Source organism: Micropterus dolomieu, linkage group LG15 (genome assembly GCF_021292245.1).
Source record: "Micropterus dolomieu isolate WLL.071019.BEF.003 ecotype Adirondacks linkage group LG15, ASM2129224v1, whole genome shotgun sequence".
In the NCBI taxonomy this organism is placed as follows: domain Eukaryota; kingdom Metazoa; phylum Chordata; class Actinopteri; order Centrarchiformes; family Centrarchidae; genus Micropterus; species Micropterus dolomieu.
The window spans coordinates 9016167-9036147 of NC_060164.1; the positions used below are offsets into that span (position 1 = coordinate 9016167).

General features: G+C 38.9%; 1 protein-coding gene and 1 long non-coding RNA gene across 6 annotated transcripts in view; one reads left to right on the forward strand and one right to left on the reverse strand.

Moving 5' to 3' along the window:
- The window catches only part of LOC123983869, a 25367-nt gene extending 12172 nt beyond the window's left edge, over positions 1-13195 (reverse strand). Inside the window, exons 1-2 of one of the 2 annotated variants that reach the window (XR_006828317.1) lie at positions 13103-13195; positions 11596-11702 (exon numbers count right to left, since the gene is read on the reverse strand). This is a non-coding gene — a long non-coding RNA (uncharacterized LOC123983869). Of the gene's footprint in view, positions 1-11595; positions 11703-12851; positions 13007-13102 lie in introns of those variants that run through there. The other variant, XR_006828316.1, reaches the window with a different exon arrangement.
- Positions 12816-19981, forward strand: part of sptlc3 (serine palmitoyltransferase, long chain base subunit 3) — a 24485-nt gene continuing 17319 nt past the window's right edge. The window contains exons 1-4 of one of the 4 annotated variants that reach the window (XM_046070295.1): positions 12816-13035; positions 15232-15423; positions 16545-16699; positions 17488-17636. In XM_046070295.1, coding sequence (XP_045926251.1) covers positions 12934-13035; positions 15232-15423; positions 16545-16699; positions 17488-17636 — 598 coding nt within the window. In that variant the 5' untranslated portion in view covers positions 12816-12933. Of the gene's footprint in view, positions 13036-13240; positions 13504-15231; positions 15424-16544; positions 16700-17487; positions 17637-19981 lie in introns of those variants that run through there. The other 3 variants (XM_046070292.1, XM_046070293.1, XM_046070294.1) reach the window with 3 other exon arrangements.

The window sequence follows — 19981 nt, forward strand, 5'->3', positions numbered from 1 at the left end:
TTCATATGTGGTTCACTCTGTTAGTGCAGCCGGCTCATCTGATTGTTCTCTCCTGCAGATTTCAGCTCAGAGATGAAGGTTTTATCTCATGATGCCACTCTGGCAGTAAAATGTAAGACTTTCCTGGAGTAAAATTTTACTTACACTTCGATGGTGCTGAAGGTAGCCTTAAGTCTCTGCCTTTTTCTCTCACACGCACACACTCACACTTCATGACACACTAGTATTCCTTTTGTACTGTCTCATCCATAAAGCGGGAAGAGTGGGATGCTGTCAGACAGATATGAGAAGCTGATTGTGTTTATCTGGCAAACAGAGAGTACAATACTTTGATTTGATTTGATGTTGTTTGTGCCTTTATAGTCAAACATGGCATCAGCAAACCAGTGGAGGTTTTGTTTCAGGGATTTGATGTGTTGTTGTTTTTTTATAAATTAGGTAATTGTTATCCGTATTACCGTCCGCCTGCCAAACCAAGACCTCTCCTCCACACATTTTCTCACAGTTTCATGTACAATCTCAGTTCACTCTCAAACCCAATTATCTTTCTCATCGTCTTTTAATATTATCATTTCTTTCTGCAAACTGCTTTTTGCTCTTGTCTTCTTTTATACTTATCTCAAGGTGTTTGTTTTGTTTTTGACTAGAGAGTATATGGTGGCAGGCAGGAAATAGAAGGAGACAGAAAAGGTGCCAAGGGATGCACGTTGTAGGCCAGACTAAAGAGATTGTCGAGACAACACCTCACCAGCAGTATTTCCTGTTGTTCCAGTTCTCTTTACAAAGTCCGTCTCTCTTTCTTTACCTAGTCCTCACCTACGCGTTTACATTGCCTGAGCTCGTTATTTGCCTATCTTAGTGTTCTTGAGTGATATCTGATGGTATTAATTAATATAATGTGGTCATGGTGCCTGTGAGAGCTGAACAGATGAAGAGATAAAATGTGAGATCAAGATGTGTGAGCGTGAGAGACATAGTAAAAGGGGAAGGTTGCGTGTGTCTGTGTGCATAATTGCATGCCTCCCTTGTCCAATACTCATCTGCTTTCTGTGGGTCTGAGGGGTGTTTACTTGTCTTTTGTCCTTTGTTTGTAGTACCCACTGTTTTTAACCTCCACTCTGCCTTTGAGTTAGTATGTTTCTGTCAGGCAGCAAACCCAGCTTGGCAGGCCCAAAACAGCCAGCCTTTCCATTAACAATTCATCAACTGCAGTGCAGTGGCACCAATGCAGGAAGGTCACTCAAGAATGATCGGTTTAGTCAGGTATAGCTCTGTGCATCAACACACATGCCTATAATAAATAAATATGTTTCCCACAGACCTGCACCTGGTAGCCCGTTCCTTTTCTAATAGAAAAAGAAAATCCCATTCTTGCACGCTCTCGCTCCTGAATATGATATTGAAGCAAATGATGTGACGCAGCCACATATAAGCCACTCACTCCAATCCAACACCTGTGTCTTTGAATGATGAGGATTGTACCATTAAAAAAGAGGCAGTTCACCCAAAACATAACGGAACTTTTTTCTAGACGGTTTTGTTGAGATCTGGAGATATTGGCCGTTGCTTATGTGGCAATTCAAGGTCCAAAAAGTCACAGCCGTGTTGTGAATAGTTTCTTCCTTCTACTCAGGGCTGAACGGCTGACAGACGTGATTTTGGTAAAAAGTAGTTCTCAAATAAAATATCACAATGAGCTCTGTGGAGCACTATGAGGAACCATGTCATTGCGTTTGAAAAAACACATGGATGTAATTTAATTCTGTGTTGCTTTAAGCGCAAAAAAAGGATTTGGATGAAGTACTTCTGATGTTCCCAGATTCTTCCAGGACACATTGCCTAAGTGCGTAATTATGCTGCAAATACGAATGATGGTGAACGATGGCTACAGGCATTTAATAAATTAAAGGAGAGGAATCTTGCAGTGTGTGATGAGAAAAAAGGAAAGGTCTGTGTTTGTACTTCTCTTAACTATAGCTCTTTGTCGCTTGCTCCTTTGCACACACACCTGCAAGACTCAGTAGGTTAAGTAATGATGTAAGCACAAAAAATATAGATGTGCACCAGATGCAAATGGTATTGCGCCAGTATCAGCCCTTAGGCTTTGCATCTGCTTGAAAACAGTCTTTGTGTTTAAGGACAGTTCTCTTAAGTACACTGCAATGGTGCTGTAAAGACAGATAGTTTAAATGGTTATTCACTTTGCATAGTGTCTTTGCAGCATTAACCTTATCATTTTATCTTCTGCAGTTCGAGTTGTTTAAAGCACACAGACGAAACTGAGGCCATTAGAGAGTAATCGCCAGGGATCTGATTCAATGGGCTGGGAAGGGCTGCTTGAAGGGCCAGCAAAACAAATCACATTACACCTCAATTAACACCAGGGAGGCCTCTGGAGTCCAGTTTTATTCTCAGCGATAAAACTCTTGGTCTCTCTCACTAGCACAATATCTGCCTGCAAATAATCTAAATACTGTACATCTGAGGAAATGAGTGCGAATAGACTAGAGAAGAAAGACATTTACTGTACATGTATCATCGTGGCTTCCGCATAGCTAGTTACAGTACAGAACCGCGGCATCCCTCTTTCTGACTCTACTCGTGTCACTTTGTTAATTATGAAATGCTGCATCTGGCTCAGAGGGCAGCGAGTTGATAAGTCCACCCTGTGGAGCAGTCCGTGTCCCCATCACAAGACAAGGACAGTCCCACAGAGTGCCCACTGTACAGCTCAGGGCCAATTACCCACCTGCTGCATGACTGCAGCTCAGGGGTGTCACTTAATGCTAATGCCAGTCCCATAATTGCTGTTGTTTTCCCAGTTAGAGGGTTATGGAAATGAGACCTTAGCGGCTTTTAAAAGCCACTCAAATTATACCATATAACTGTTCGGCTTTGTTTGGATCGTTAGATTCAAGAGCAAGAATTACTGAGAAGGGACACTGCCAACTACTTGCATTAAACAGCCATTAACAGCCATTAAAAAGAGAGACTGGGCATTTTGGTAGCATATTAATAAATGATATGGTAAATTAAGCTTAATTATACCTGTTGAAACTTAGTTTTGCAGCTATTTGAAAGCAATGTTTAATTTGTATAAGAAAAAGTCAAATTAAAGCAACAGTTTCACTGTTGTTCCACTGTTCTAGTTCTAAGTAAAGGAAGTGGGAAATAATACAACAGTAGGAGGAGCACTTACTATTTCATTACCTGCTTCGTTATCGCTGTCACTATCTGTTTTTCACACTGGTTAAGCAGTGCCCCAGAATAACGTTAATTTCACAGTCAATTCCAGAGGCTGCATCCTACTCTCCTTCTCTTTGCCATTATTTCCCTAAGGACATCGCACAAACCGTTCAGAAAGAAGGGAACAAATGAAGGTTAGAGGAAAATTACAGATGCTGAGCCCAGTGCTCTATAATGACCATTATGACAATCCATGACATTGCTTTTATTACGGGAGTGATTCACTGTTGGACAGGCTGTGCATAAGAGAAACAAAATATCAATACACGGCTTGGTCTCACAGGGCTGCTCTTTGAAATTGCCTTGCAAATTAAATGTACAGATGTTCAATAATTTAAGCACGAGGCTTTGTGTTCAGCGACACAGTGTGGTACCAATCTCATCAATACAAGAGCTACTTCCAAAAAAAAAGATGTTTTGAATAGAAATGCATCCTTCATTCAGCTGCCTCTGACTCCAGTGACTAATCACTCAGCTCTATGCTTCAGCTGGATTTTGCCTCCAAACATATTAGTGAAGATGATGATGACTGACAGGGACTTTTACATCTCGCCCCAATTAGTGAGCCACCCTTATCCCCCCTCAACATTTACTATAGGAGGAGGGTTGACACATGCCCATCAGTTACTCACCTCTCCTTTTCCCCTCCCTCTGCCTGCACGCAACCATCCCCCCTGCCTCCAGACACACAGGCCTGTTGCCACCAGTGTCAAAGCCAGCTGCCATCATTCTCAATGTCGCTTTTTCAACTGTAGACTGAGACTCAGCACTCAGGTCAGGAGAGTGTAAAACTCATCACATGCCTGAGTCCAATCAGCACTATTCAATACTGGAAAATACTTTTATTCATTAGGTTGTTAACAAATGTTTTGGCCAAATTAATTCAATTTTCCATTTCCATTTAATAGGCAGACAAAGTGTTCATTTTAAAGGGATTTCATCTGTATGGGTTTTGTGCTCTCCCAAAAATAAAATTGCTAAGGACAGACTGAAAACCTTTTTGTTATTGGCATGAAAATTGTTACATTAATACAAAAATTATCACACACAATACAGTATGGGCTATCAGCAACTATCATTCAACCACAAAATATGTGTGTAGCAGTCTGGTGGATACCCAGAGTGATGGTAACATGAGCAGACACTGCAGGATTTCAATTTCTCAGGTCTGAGCACAAAACAGGGCATTACTCAATAAAACTGTGAGGTTTTAGCACCTCCGGTTTTAGCACCAAATCAGCGGCAAGATATTGAAATATATCACCTGATGGTGAGAGTTTGTTCTACTGTAGCTGTGACATGAACCACTGTAAAACACAGAGGAGTGATGTGATCAGAGGGAGTTGAACGGTTGGGTTTTTTTCTTGGGGTAGTTGAAATCCAAACAAACGTTTTTAACAAATTCAAACTGGCAAACTTACTTCATACAATAATAGCAACAAGCCCAATATCTACTGTGGGATTTTTTTGTTGTTGAGACATTTGAGAAATATATTGTTAAATGCATCCATTTGTTATATTGATCTCTCTTTCATAGGGTGAAAGTGAACCATTAACTTCCTTCTTTGCTCTGGGAGTTTCCTGTATCGACCCATTCTTCTCCTGGACTCTTCCAAAGTGAGAGTACAGAGAGTAAAACGAACTGAAGACACTAGAAAGTCCATAGATTAGCAGAAGCCTCTAAGAACACAGAGGCCTTTATTGTCATGCCTGTCAAATCAAAAAAATAAAATACAGGTCTATCTGCTGCTTCTAAAAAAAATGAGAGGAGCTGATGTGATTGGCCTTTATTTAGGCCCGCCAGAACTCCACCAGCTGCAACTGCCATCCACTTCCCCTTCATCCTAGTGATCTTACATACTGCTCCAGCCTCCTCTCCACATTTCCAAAATTGCAATAATTATTTGGCTGCAAGCTTGCACCCCCAATTTGCACTAGCCATCGCATTTGCACCCACTTTCAGAAAAGTAAGAGGCATGGGTGTCAAGTTCTCACCATGTGTTGCCTCACACAAGCCAGGACAAAACCTGCAGTGCAGTGACAAGGAGTCTCTGCATGGCTTATACAGCTTATTAACATTCCTCTCTAGCTGAAGTTGGAAGAATAACAAATATCAAATGTGACTTTTAAATACAGTGACTGTGATATTCCCATTTGAGGACTGGCAGTGTGTTGTAAATGAGTCGAACAGCAGTGTGTCGTAATGTGGATTGATACTCTCATAATAACTGTGCTCGACTAAGCAGCATTTCAAAAATAAAAGCCCCTTCAGCTATCTGTCTCCCTTTTTATTTCTCTTTCACTTTTCATACTAATGCAAATTTGAAGCATGGCAGACTAGCTCAAAGCCCAACTGGTCCCACTTTTCTTGTGGACTGACACGCTGATATGCATGGTTGTGAATGAGTGTACATAATGAGTTTTACTGTATATGCTTTATCATTTCATATTTTTGCATATTGTGTAGTGTCACTTTATTTTCATGCTGTTATACTTTATTGAAATTCAACTGTTTATTGAATATCATTAACATAGAACACTCATAAACAGTCTTTGACAGAGTGCTTCCAGTCCCCCAACCCCTTTCCAAATACATCTGTCCACATCCTAGCATTTAAACATACAAGTACAACATAACTGGAGTCCATCTTCATTTGCAGTTTTGCTATCATATATTCTATTGAGTTTGTGTCGGCGAAAGCACTTTCCTCCAATTTATTTGGCGCAGTTGGTCTTTTCCCGTTACATTTTGGGTTGGTTCTCCAAGTTAAAACAACACAGGATGCACTGGGATTTTATATTTTGCCAAAATCCCTGCAGTACTGGACAGTCCCAGAAGATATGTAAATGAGTCATCGCACATTTCCTCCAGCATAAAGCTGATAATGAACCTTTATCAAACATTGAAACTATCAATGGAGTCCTGAAAAATCTCATTTGTATCTTCCAATCAAATTCTTTCCATAGATGCCTGTTAATACCTTTGTGGCATACAGATATCCTCCCAAGTCCTGTCCTCAATAATTATGTTTAATTCTAACTTTCATTTTTCTTTCACATGGAGGGTATTTTCTGCCAAGTCAGCTGTTAACAATCTGTGGATGTGGGAGAAGTGGAGAAGTGTTTTTTTTAGTTGGCAATATTTTCATGTTTGTTGAACACACAATAGTGGTGTGTTGAAAAATGAATATCTACCTTCCAACCTGCTCCACTGAGAAGGTCTGATTATTTCATCTGTTTCAAAATCCATGGATTGATTTACATTGAGTGGTTAATTTACTTCTGGACAAAGACATAAAAACAAAATCAATATTTCAAATTAAAGGCTTTTAAATTGAGACGACCAGCACCTTTTATCATCAGCCCCTCTCAGCCTGCAACAAAGCTAAATGAAATGTTTTACATCTCAGTCTACTTTGTGTCCTTTAAAACAACCTCTTCAACATAAAGGAAGCACAAAGCCCCAAACTTCATGGTAACAATAAAATCAAACATATGCCACTAAAACTCAACAGCGCTCTCACTCAATCGGCCTTCGAAATCGAAACCAGATTGAGCACTCGTTATTTTAAATAACTGGAAACAAATGGAATGTGAAACATCCACATGCTCATCGATCATGGACACTCTATTCTCCCATGATCCTTGTTTTTGTTTCTTCCAAGATCGTCTATGCATTGTTCTATCTGAAACTACATGTTTTGTTGTTGTATTCACCATGTCTTCCTTGCAAAAGAATCATTGATCAAACTAATATGCACAGTACCTGCACTCACAAAACAGATGCAAAACTGCAATACTGAACATTTGAGTTGTAACTAACACCTCCCTCCACAAATCCTCATTTATTCCTTTTCTTGACAGCCCAGCTCCTATAAACTCCTTCCTTTCACAGCAGGAAAATGGCTGTCTGCGCTATCTCATCAGCCGTGTGTCCGCAAGACAACATTTTCTCCACCCTATCCTGAACATGGCAAACTCCCATCTATCCTCCCGGACACATTTGCCCAGTGTGACAATGACTTCAGAACGGCCCAGTGTGGGAAGAGAGACCATCCATTAAAATTAGCCAATGTCTGTCCATACATCAAACAACGTGGAGAGGAGCTTGCTTCCAGGAGGCCCTGCCCGGCTGTCCAGCTACCTATCTGGATGGCTGACTGACGACATCAAGGAGATTTAATGCAGTCTCAGTTGGCCTGGTCGGGACAATCCCGGTAGATAGGAAACAGTAATTATAGCTGAGGGGGGAGGCTCACTGGGAGTCTGGAGCTTTGCAGAGATTCAATGCCATCAGGCCAATAGATTCCTGGGTGCCTGGTTGCTTTAGTTGTCAGAGCAGAAAAAAAGAACTACAGATTTGGGCAAATTTGACTTCAGAGGAGGTGATTTACTGGTTTAGCTGTCTGCTTAGAGACATAATTCTGCCCAGATAGGAATATTAAGACTTTGAGTTCACATTCTGACTTATGTATGAGCTATTCAACATTAATAACACTTCAGCAAAGCCCATTTCACTTCAACTGACTATGCTAATGAACACAGATTTAATTCTGCAGTATATAAATATCTCAAATTATCTCATGGTATTAACAATCTGCTTTTAGGGTCAGCACAATAAAGTAATGTTTATGGACCGCGGAGGGGACGACACAGTGGAGAAGCAATGGACATGCAGATTATATGCAGGATATCCCCCTAAGAAGATCTTTCCTCTAGGCCTTCAGTGACTCATTGACAATATCTGCAGGACTTAATTAGGGTCAACACAGACAATAAGTGCCAACCTGACCTACAGAGACACACAGATTTACAGCAGAGTCCACACACTGCCTCAGGAGACGTCTGCAGCATAATCCATTTCTAAATCTTCTTGCTTCATCTTTATTTTCCACAGTCTCCCTGTTTCACCCGACAACCCTGTCATTCTCTTTCTCTGTCATTCTGCTGCTCCCCGTTACTTTAACCTTTCAAACCACAATCTCACTTTCTCCCACTCTCTCTATAAATATCTGTCTCTGAGTATGTCTTTTCCCCCTCTCCCGCTGGCTTCTGAAAAGAACAGGGGAATCTTCCATCCCCTGTGGATGCGAACACCCACTCAAGGTTAGGAGTGCTGCAGCTACAGGAGCTAACAAAACAGGGTTTCTACTGCCATACAGGACTAATTGAAGACATTTGTACTGTCCACAGCATTGATAGCCCATGCTCTCAAACAAAAGTCATGTATCTAAAGCTAAATTTAACTTTCTGATCTATAAGGTTCTAACACAAAGTGCCATTTCAATCTGTCCCCTCTTTCCCCAAAATAATACAGCAAAACACAATTTAAGATTTATACCCTAATTTAGCTGAGTGAATTTCTCATTTTCTTTCCTAGAAGCAAAACACAATTGATTTATACCCTAATTTAGCTGAGTGAATTTTCTCATTTCTCCTGGTGGTCCAAATAGATTGAGCGCTTTGCAGAACTATGCATAGCTACACTTTCAACTATCCCTCTACACACAACCATATCACAACACATAATATCATGCTCCTGCCATACCAACATTCACATGTAAGGAATTTGATGTTATTTTGCTTGTAAGTCTCACATGATAAGAGTGTCTGCAAAAGGGCTTAAATATAAAATGTAAATGTAAGATAGCACAGTGGACACAAAATTTAATATTCCTCCTTTTAATGTTTTTTCTTAATGCTGTCTGATGTGCGTATTAAAATGAGGTCAGCCAGGCCTGACGAAGAAATTACATGATTTAATGGCACCCCGGGGGAAGTTTAAATATAGCTCTGCATTACAACTGGCCTCCAATAGTACAGCATGACATGAGTTCATCCATAAACACTCCCTCTCTAAGCATTAGTATAACAGTGAACAAATAGTACATGTCAATGCAGACCTGTCCATCTGCTTATGCAAACAAATTTGCTTATATTTGAATATTTCATAGAGAAAACATGGGTGGGGTGTAGGTAGGGTGAAAATGTCCTTTTTAAATGGGAACATCTACCAGCCACTCATTATTTTATGTCTGAAATCCACCAGCCACTTTCATATTTTACCAGCATTTGGCTGGTGCTAATTTCCCACCCTGGGTGTAGGAAGTGGAGAGGGGCTGTGTGCGTGATTGTAGACTGAAGTGCTGTCTCATGTACTGCCACTAGGTGGAGGGACAACACATCTCTCTTGTAGGCTACTCATCAAAAACCTGTTATTCAATGATGTGAGCATTCTGAACTACACAAAGTGTTTTATGAACACATATAACCTTGTTTTCAAATTTGATAAACTTTCAAACTGAAATAAATTCATGGGGCACATACATTCATAAGAAATAAATATAGAATAATATAGAATAAATAGTCATGTTGGCAAAATTGTAAGTCTAATAAAAACATGCAATCAGATCGAATATTAGTATTCATCATGTATTTAAGGAAAGCCCATTTTACATGACATTCATATGAAAGCAATGTAGATGTAGACGACCCACTGAGCACTGTGGGTAGCTTATTTGCTGTATACTCCGTTTCACTATTCATTTGTATTCAAGGTATGAAATCTCTTTTATGGAGGCTTCAAAATAATCTTAAAAAGGAAAACTACTTCTAATAATCTTAAATGCAAAGAAGAGAGGCCACAGTGAGAAATACAGGAATCAATCATGTTAGGAAATGAAGACATCAATCAATATCAAACAGGAAGCAAAGAAATGAAGTCCAATTTCTCATTTGCACTGAAAAACATGAAAGATGCTTGCTGAAGTGCAAAATGGAGAATTTCCCTGTGGAGATGAAGATCATTTTGTGATCCTCCTTAAAGACTGATCAACTTTAGTTAAACTCACAATGAAAGTATGTTCAACAGCAAGATCAAGCATGACTAAAAGGTCGGTGCTGGGAACCTGCAAATTGCAAATCATAATTGTCTAACAGAACAAAAAAAAACCAAACATTTGTGAAGTTAAAATGAACAGGACTATTGATTGACATAGCTAATGAAGCCTGACAGATGTAGGTTATCTGGTCCCACTGGTAGAAAGCAATCTTGCAGTGAAGGCGGGGAGGCACCAGCCACTGTGACAGCTCCATTCAAGCCTCCAAGCTGAGCAAAGAGGAGGTGAGAGCTTTGGATACCTTTAATTTACTAAGACAGCGGCATGCTACCCTCCATTCAATTGCATGCAGACTGGCAAATCCGGATTCACAATATGTCCTTTTCTCTCTGCTTCACTCATCTGCAATACTCATGATCTCCCAGCACTCTTTTGTCAGCCTAACTATTTTACCCTCATGCAAGTGTCAGACTGCATGCATCTCCCCCTCCCTCCCTCCCTGACAAGGATCTTGAGTTATTAGACAACACCAACCCTCGTCAGTTAGTACCCACAGGGCCTGAGTGTTTTCAGCCAAAACAATTCACAACACAGTGCATTCAAAAAATGTAATGCAATGCAATTCAAATAAATACTTAAGAACTCTAGACAATCTCTGATTGTGCTATGTGCACAATCAGAGATTGTGCTGGGTTGGGAAAGCAGGAAACTATGTCTGTCAAATGGTGAATAGTTGCGAAGGATAGAGTATTGTACCTATAGTGAGAAACGATTTGTTTAAAATGACATAGGGATGTAAAATGTCCGACATTGCAGTTCTTCAATCAAATGTGCTTCCTGTGCAAACACACACCTGCAGAATAGCCCATGTAAGTAGAGAGTATATAGGAGACACTGTCATCTAAAACATTTTCTAATCTCACTGCATAATGTTCAGACATGCACTTGCATTCCAAACTCCAAGTTCCCTTTAACATTATCACTTAGACTATCTACTTCTCATATTCCGCTTGTGCATGCCCACTGAGAGGTAAGCTCTCCAAAACAGCAACAGGTCAATGTTAATTTGAAAATGAAACCTGTCATTACATTTACTGTCACACTAACACGCATATTCCGATTTATTGTGCACCCACAAACTAAGTGCACCACAGAGTAGACCACTGAGTAGGCGTTGGCTTTTTACTAACAATCTCTCTGTGTTTGCCCAGAAGGGATTGCCAATGGCCGGCATACATAAGTAAGCATTCAGGGCTATTCTAATATGACCTATGTCAATAACAGTGTATCTGATTTATGACACTTCAGTCAATCATCAACTAGAAAGACTAAACTGCAGTGCAAATTGTTGCACACTTTCCTTCTCTGAAACTGAAACGTGTCTGTGCTCTGCAAAAGCAACGCCACAGTAGCTGTGGGGATTGTAAAGTGCATCATTAGGCTGAGCTGGACTGTAATCTGAAATGTAATCCATTTGGCTGCATGTAGTCAATAAATTCTTATTACTTACTGTACATTTAGGACAGCAGTCCAGCACAGAGAGCATGAGTTCAAGCCCTCACGTTAGTAAGCATCTGCCTTCCTGAGGAGTCTTTCCAGATATAGCTGACCTCTAACCTGCACATTAAGACAAGAACCACGTTATATTACTGTATATTATTATAGAGCTACATTTTCAGGAATTTCATGTTATTTATGTCAAATATAGCCTTGAATTCAATTCTGTCTAAACTAGGTAATCTGAATGTAAGTGCATGTTTAAACAATCTGCAAAATGACTTTGAGGATTATTATTTCTTTGTAATCCGACTGCTGTGAGTATCAAATCATGCACACTGCTGCTGATGCATTTTGGTGTGTAGTGCTACTGTATCACTGCAGGACTGATAATACAAGTACATTAGGTTTTCTACACTCTCAGACCATTTATCATTTAGTTGCCTGACCTAAATTAGGTGACCAAACAATATGTATTTTTACTCCAGTAAAAGTACAAATACCTCATAGTAAACATACTCAATTTCAAATAAAAGATACTGCTATAGTAAAAGTACAGAAGTATTATTGAGTAATAAATGAGTTTCAGTATCAACTATAAAAGTACTCCTTATGCATGAAAATCGCCCCTGTGAGTTCTATATGATTACATATTATATTATTGGATTGTTGATACTGATGCATTAATTGTTAATAGCATTTTAGTGTTATAGTTGTTTTAGTTGTAGGAGATAATTTTAACTACATTAGATATTGTTCAGTAGTAGTACAACAATGAATCATGTTTTAAGAGTTCATCATGTAGTAAAAAATCAGAATCTGCATATTAGCCTAAGTAACAAAAGCTGTCTAGTAAATATAGTGTAGTAAAGAGTACTCTCAAATGTAGTGTAGTATAAGTATAAAGTAACATTACAATAAATCAAATTACTGGAATTTTTTTGGATTTTAACCTTCCTTATTCAAGTAGGCCCTATAGTAATCCAGACTCAATGTACTCCATGTATTCCCGCTAATGGAAAGGTAAGCAGTCCTTAACAAGACAAACTAGAAAACAAATTATATTCTAAGAAAAACAAGAGTCAAAAAATTAGATAGTATGTGGAGCAAAATGTGACTTTTGGATAAAGTCGAAGAGATAAAGTGGGAACATCCCACACAATATCGAAACAGACAACTGAAGTGTGACTTTTTTTTTGGAGACGCGATGTTGAAACACAACAACAATTCATAAGAGGCTGAACCGGGGCAACACAAGGAGGAAGTCACCTTTGTAAGTTCAGTAAAGCACACCGGTTACATTACCCGACAGCCAAACAGAGGAGACAGTCGCTGCTGTGCGCATGGGAGTATGGCAAGAACTACGGCCAACGGCAACTTAAAACCACATTTGAACCACATAGAACTGAAATGCGAAGACATCACGAAAAATGGCTGTCACAACAAGAGGGAGGTATGTCTGTCAGCGGCTTGATTTTTTTTTTTACAGAAGTGTGTGTGCACTCATTTATTTCGTGCACCTTTAAAGGTTCCAGGAGCCGGGTGTTTTACCCCGTGGTTTTACCACTTCACTGAAGGTATTCGTAGTTTTGTATCTGTGGAAAAGTTGTACTCACCGGAACTCTTACCTGAAACAACCTGTGACGTATGCAAACTTTGTAACCCATAGAGACTGTTCACCTACTACATACATATGGCCGAAATATCACATCAATCATTACGCACAAACAATTTTAATTAAGTCCTTATTTTTTATTTATTATAGCAGCTCTTCAGTAACAATAGTTGTACATCCTGTCCTTGGTTAGTTCCCCCATGTGGGGGGTTGAAGCTCAACGCATAAACACCAAATAAATGGACCAACAACCCCGCCCTGAAATTCCTCCTTTTCGCCGGATCAGGTTTGGGCTGGGCAAGGTAGGTGAGGAAGGTCACTACATGCTGTAGTTTGTTTAGATCTTTGTCTGTAACTTTATATGACTAGATTTGAATGGCGACTAATGTAACTTTAGCTGATTTGTCTTTGCAAAGGAAGCCTTGTTTGTTTGTTTGTTTGTTGCTGTTTTTTTTTTTTGGAGCCTTATTAGCTCAATTTAACAAATTAAGGGGTATGTTCTCCATGGTGTATTTGCATCCAAATCATACACTGTATTAGGTGTCCTTTATCTTGACCGTAATCCACAAGTCACTTAATGAGAATGAAAGGATGTTTATTTATTTATTTTGGACATTTGATTATTGATTATTGGGCTAACTGTTAGCATCATAGCATCAGTGTCATCAGTGTGTTTTTGACATTGTGGGAGGTTTAAAAAGTTTGCCACAATCTTCAGAGAAATTTAAATTTTATATCCATGCATTTTTTTTAAATTCTTTATTGCAATTACAATACTAAAACAAAGTACATATAGATGCACCATGGGTTGAAATGTAAATAAAATAAAACATATAATTAGTGTACCCAATTAAGAAATTTACATATATCAAGTGTATTTAAGGCTTTGAAGAGTGAAAAAAACTTGTATGTATTGTTACATTTCATTCATAAAAACTTTAAATAAAGGTTTGCGGTTACGAAATTTACTTTTGTGAATGTGAAATTTTGCTAATATAATAAAAAGATTTCTCATATAATACTGTTTTTGTTCTAAAATGCAGACATCATAAAAGCCAAACAGCACATCTGTGGACAGCAGTATAAACTGGGCAGAAATTCAATATCCAAGCTGCCACTACCAAAACAAACAAAATGGCAGCCATAATTGACATATCTCCTAGGTGCTGTCATTGCAGAAATTGCAAAACAGGTTCCTTTATCAAGGTATTTATCAAGTTCATTGCGTAAAATGTAATGGCAGCCAGGAATGTAGCCAGCTCTAATACACATTTAGGCCTAAGTCTTTTAGCAATAAAAATAATTTTACAGTACATCTCTGTAACAGTAATCAGTTTTTCCCTTTTAACATCTTTCTTATGCTGGTTTATACAGTGATTTCTGCTTTCCAAAGACTCAACACCACTCCCTTTAAACTCTCTTAAAATTCTATTAATGTTTTGAAGCTACCTCAGGTACAGAGGTATAATTTAATTTAAATCAGTATGTCCACAAAATGACCCCTTTAATGTAAATTATTTTGTAACTATTTGAATGTTAACAATAATAAAAGGCCGATATGTTTTCAGCTTTTATTTGGGATTTGGTATATAAAGTAACTAAATTAGCTCCATCTTTACCAGCTGCACCATTAAAGTGATGTACACATTAATGCATCAATAATTATAATACATTGATATTATATGCATTATTTGGAAATGGGCCATTCTGCATAATGAGTATTTTTAATTTTGGTACTTTAATTATGATGCTAATACATTTGTACTTGTCAAATTTTGAATGCAGAACTTATACTAATAACGGAATATTTCTTCACTTTGGCATTGATATTTTTACTTAAATACTTCTTCCACAACTGTTAAGTGACTTCTGTAAGTGTACCAGTTGGCCACTCTCTGGCTATTTTTTTATTTAGGTGAATTGGTGTGTTAACTACAAGCCTTTTTGAAATCCAGCATTTTTATTCAAATGGTATTGTTCTCTCTTGTCTTGTCTGCAATAAAAGACAGCTTATTTTGGCCTCTTGTTATATAGAAAAATGGCCCAGGGACTGGTGTTGCCTCCAGGCAGCACAGGCAGGAGTCCTTTGAACAAGCACCCATCTACGTGGCTGTCATGACATACCTGGGCTTTGGCATTGTCACCTTGTTTGGCTACCTCAGAGACTTCCTCAGAGCTGTGGGCTTAGAGAAGTGCCACCTTGCCCAGGAAAGAGAGGAACAAAAGGTAGGTAAAACATGCAATCAGCACAAACAGGCATATTTTAGGCAAACACACGTGCTGTAGACTCACTAATGCACTCACACAGTTGGAGTAGAGAAGTATTCATGCCTTGGGTGTCAACACATTTTGTCTCTCCCTAATTATTGTAATTTTTGCTCTTAAAAAAAGGACAGAAAGAATTCTGTCCTTTTTTTTTTTCATATTCCTCTATAATGTTGCCATGGTTGAGACAGGACACCACAGAGAATATCTGCTGAAGACCTAATTAAATCTCAGAGGATTCAAGTTCTTTCTTTGTTACTGCTTTAGATACTAGACAAGAGAGAGCAGGGCCAGATAAGAGCTATTGTATTACCATAGATTTGATTTCTTAAACCCAGATCACAGTTAAGATAAGTTGGTAGCAGTTAATGCTAATGTTAAAAAGCTAAAACCATATAAAAACAAAAGCTGTGACCATGTTTTGTCATTATCTTTGTAAGGCAGTGTGTCCATGCAGTGACAATAAAGTGGTCTCTACTGTAGGAGGAATAACTGGAGGTTATGAATATAACCAATGTTCCCTAAGGGAGGGAAACGAGGTACAACACATTAGTATGGGGACTGCAACCTTGGTCTCACAAGGACGCAATCCCCATACTAATATGCTGTATAAAGTATAAAGGGAGGAAGAGCTTTACTGTATGTGGGCACTGTCGTGATGGTGGCATCATTAGATCAGACATACAGAGGGGGGGAATGCAGGCAACGGCTAAAATAAACTCGGTAAATAGCATTGTCAGGGGATAATTTTGAAGACTGTCTTCAGCTCCTACTCACCTGGCAAACTACTTTGAGGTGGGCAAGGAAATGTGTCTTGTCACAAAACTAAAGTAAATAACGTGTGTCTACTTTTATTCACAGTTTCGGCAACTTTCAAGTTCATCGTGAAAAAGATTTGTTTTTCACCTCTTATTATAAAGAATGTGCAGAATCCTTTGGTTTTTAAGAAAGCAATTACTGAGAAGTTGCTTTAATTCCTCTCAACTATGGAAATGTTTTTAGTGTTTAGTTTGACATGGATTGTTTGTTTTGCTCTTGTGCTTGGATAGCTTTAATGTGAAACTGTGTCTCTTTGCCCTCAGGATTTCGTACCACTTTATCAAGATTTTGAGAACTTTTACACTCGAAACCTGTACATGAGGGTACGAGACAACTGGAACCGTCCTATATGCAGCCTACCAGGACCTGTCTTTGACCTGATGGAGAGGGTGTCGGATGACTACAACTGGACATTCAGGTACTGTCATCATCATCAATCATCTATGATAAACCTACTGTTGATGAGACATACTGCAGGCTCATAATCATGTATACTGCACAACTTAAACATTTGCAAATGGGTTTCCCACTTAAGACAGGCCAGTCCGTATTTTTGACCACAATCACCTCTGTTCTGGAGCTAGAAACTATACAACCAAGATTTCATTGGTTAGATGGTGCTCCTCCCTCCTCTGTGAGCTCATGGGGAAAGATAGAAACTGAAACACACGGGTGTGTGTCATCATCGAGGATATGTCAGTACTGAAAGTTAATGGATAGAGTTGAGTTGCCTTTTGCTGCACAGCAGAGTCAGGGAATATATTTTAAATAGAATATGAACAGAGTTGGGAGGGCTGAACAGAGAAATATTTTAAATAGGAATATGATACAGATGTGCAGTGAGGTTGCAAACACCTGACTGAGCATGTGAATTTGTGTGATGTTTACCTCAACTTGCCTTATTGAAAGCAATACTCACACTTTCTTTGTTCCTTTTTTTTGGCTAGGAATTTTTATTTGTACTGACATAGTATCAGGCAGCATAATCTCTTGAATCTGGCTAAAATGAGTGTTGAGTAATACAGTATGTGATTAGATACTGTAAAAGTGTGCAGGGAAATGGTAATAACAAATGCTGCTTACACACGCAGTCAGTGCTATTTACCTTGAATAAACATTGTTATAATTGGTTAGCAATTATATTTAATTCAATGTTGATTGCAATTCATAATGTAAAAGTGATTCCTAATGTTTACATGCATTCAGGTTAACTGGGAGGACAATACACAACGTCATCAACATGGGCTCTTACAACTATCTCGGTTTTGCTGAGAACAACGCTGACTTCCTGAGAACTGTGGCAGACAAAATACGCCACTATGGGGTTGGCGTTTGCAGCACAAGGCAGGAAATAGGTGAGTTTGTGGTTGATGTGCAGTTGTACAGACTTTTTAAAAAAAAATGTGTGGCACTTGCCCTCTTGAGCTAACACGGGTATTCATTTTATCTTGAGAAATGTCCACTTCATAGAGCAAATGGTTGTGTCTTCAACTTCATATTGAAGTGCTTTCTTACATGTGCACCTGTTTTAAAAGTCTCAGACCCTGATGACACTGAATAGGTTGAGTATCAAACTGGTAAAAAAATAAAAATAAAAACTACATCACATATGCCATCATTTATCATCTTTCTTGTGAATTATACTGCCCTCGTGTTTAATTATCTTTCAGTGGCTGCAATGTTATATGAATTATTTAACCTTTGTTGAATTATGTACCGTTTGGGCATAAGCTGAGATCATTACATACTGGTCCACTCTGAGGAGTGGGGGAGATGATATCATAGTGCAGTGTGAGATTATGAATCACTGTGAACATTATGCAGGATGCAAAAGGAATATATGTGATGGAGGTGTTAGAACAGCAAGGATCGGAAAGTTGGATCTGTAGCTTCAGATGAATTTGAAATGGTGTTTTATCCTCTGAACTTCAACCCGGCTTCTGATGATGTTTAATTAAGTGGCTGTGAGTGCCAGGTTCTCATGTTCCAGCACAGCGGTGTTGCAGCAGTGAAATCTGATGATTGGCGATCAGCTGTGTGTTTCATGGTCAAAACCTGCCCATTGAACAGGCCTCACTTGGCAAAGTTTACTTGAGCAAAGCAGGTTCTCTCTGTCAATAATGATTATGACAGTGATCAGTGATGATTAGTTTGTGCCCCATCTGACTCCACTGTGCTGTATATCTACTGAGAGCAGGCTAGCAGACGGTGAGCTGACAAGCTCGGAGATGGTTGAGTCGCTGCGTAGTGTTGCATGATATCAGCAGTTTGACAAGAATAGAGGAAACCAGAGGAATTAAAGGGTATCATTAGTTATACAATGAGCGCAAGTACTACAAACTCACCCCCCATACACACACTCCACACCATCCATTATTCATTTGTGATTTATTTATGTTTATTTCTCTTTCAAAAAGGGGACTGTTTTTCCCTGGATTTGTAATCTGTTTCAGCTCACTCATGGAGAGGGTTAAGGAATAATAAGCATTTCTCCCATGAGACCTTATTAAGCATCAATTATTGAAGACGCCAGCCAGTATCTCTGTAGTAGCAGTAATGCCATCATCACCAGTGTTTTAGTTCACATGCAGCGTTTGGTATTGGTGATACACAAAATCTTGAAAATCACAATTTCTGAATATCTGAATAAAAAAATATTTCACTCTTCACTCGCGTCCGTGCCTCTGACATCCTCTTAGGATTTAGACTAAGTTAACAACTTTTTAATGCACGGTTCTTTTTAGATATTTAAACTCTCATCTCTCCTTTTGGATCACCAAGATCAAGTTCAGTTCAGTCGAGTACAAGTTGAGCACAAAAGTACAAAACCAACACTTATAAATAATTCTCACACAAATATTATATATGTGAGTGCACAGCAAGTGCAATTTGATCTGTTTTGTTTTTGCGTAGGCATGTGAAAGCAGGGTTTTTCCTGCATTGAGAATTACGAGGCGACCGCCTCTGTCACATTTGGTCCCGTCTCCAGCTCACGACACGGCTCTGACGGTTGTTTTCCATGGTAAACACTATTTTCTAGCAAGCATTGCACTTTGTGGATTTCTGTCATCAGTTACTACAATTGTGGCATTACTCTGTTTCTTAATCAGCACAGTGTACCAGGAAAGATGCTGGAAAGTCGATACAAAGTGCGCTAAAAGCACACCCTGTGGATAAACAGACATGTCAAACATTCATGGATTCGTCTTAATAGTTAGCTACTGCATGCAATCATTAACATACAGTAAGTTAGATAATGATGTCATGCGTAACATGTAACAACATGACATGATAAACGACCAAGAAATAGAAAGTGCAGCTGCCAAGCACATAGTATATCACAATAACATGTACACTTATATACTAATGTGGTAGAATGTTTTTCATGTTTAAATGGTAAGACTAAGACATAAATGGTGTACCTGTCTGTTGAGAATCCAGTCGAGGTTGGTCATAGAAATGATTAACTCTTCCAAGCTGGGTTTGTTTTTCTTTTGTTGTAAAGTCTTGGAGAAAAAAAACTCACAATGAAACAGTCGACTTTAGCTTGGAGATTTGAAAGCACAATTGTTATTGTCTCTCCACCATAATGCTATCCAACCTTGGCAATAGTTGCAACAAGTTTTGATGATTGTGATGGCAGAAAGGTGACCATGGCAATTCAGCGGCCAGGTGGCCAGGCTTAATGAAATGTATATGA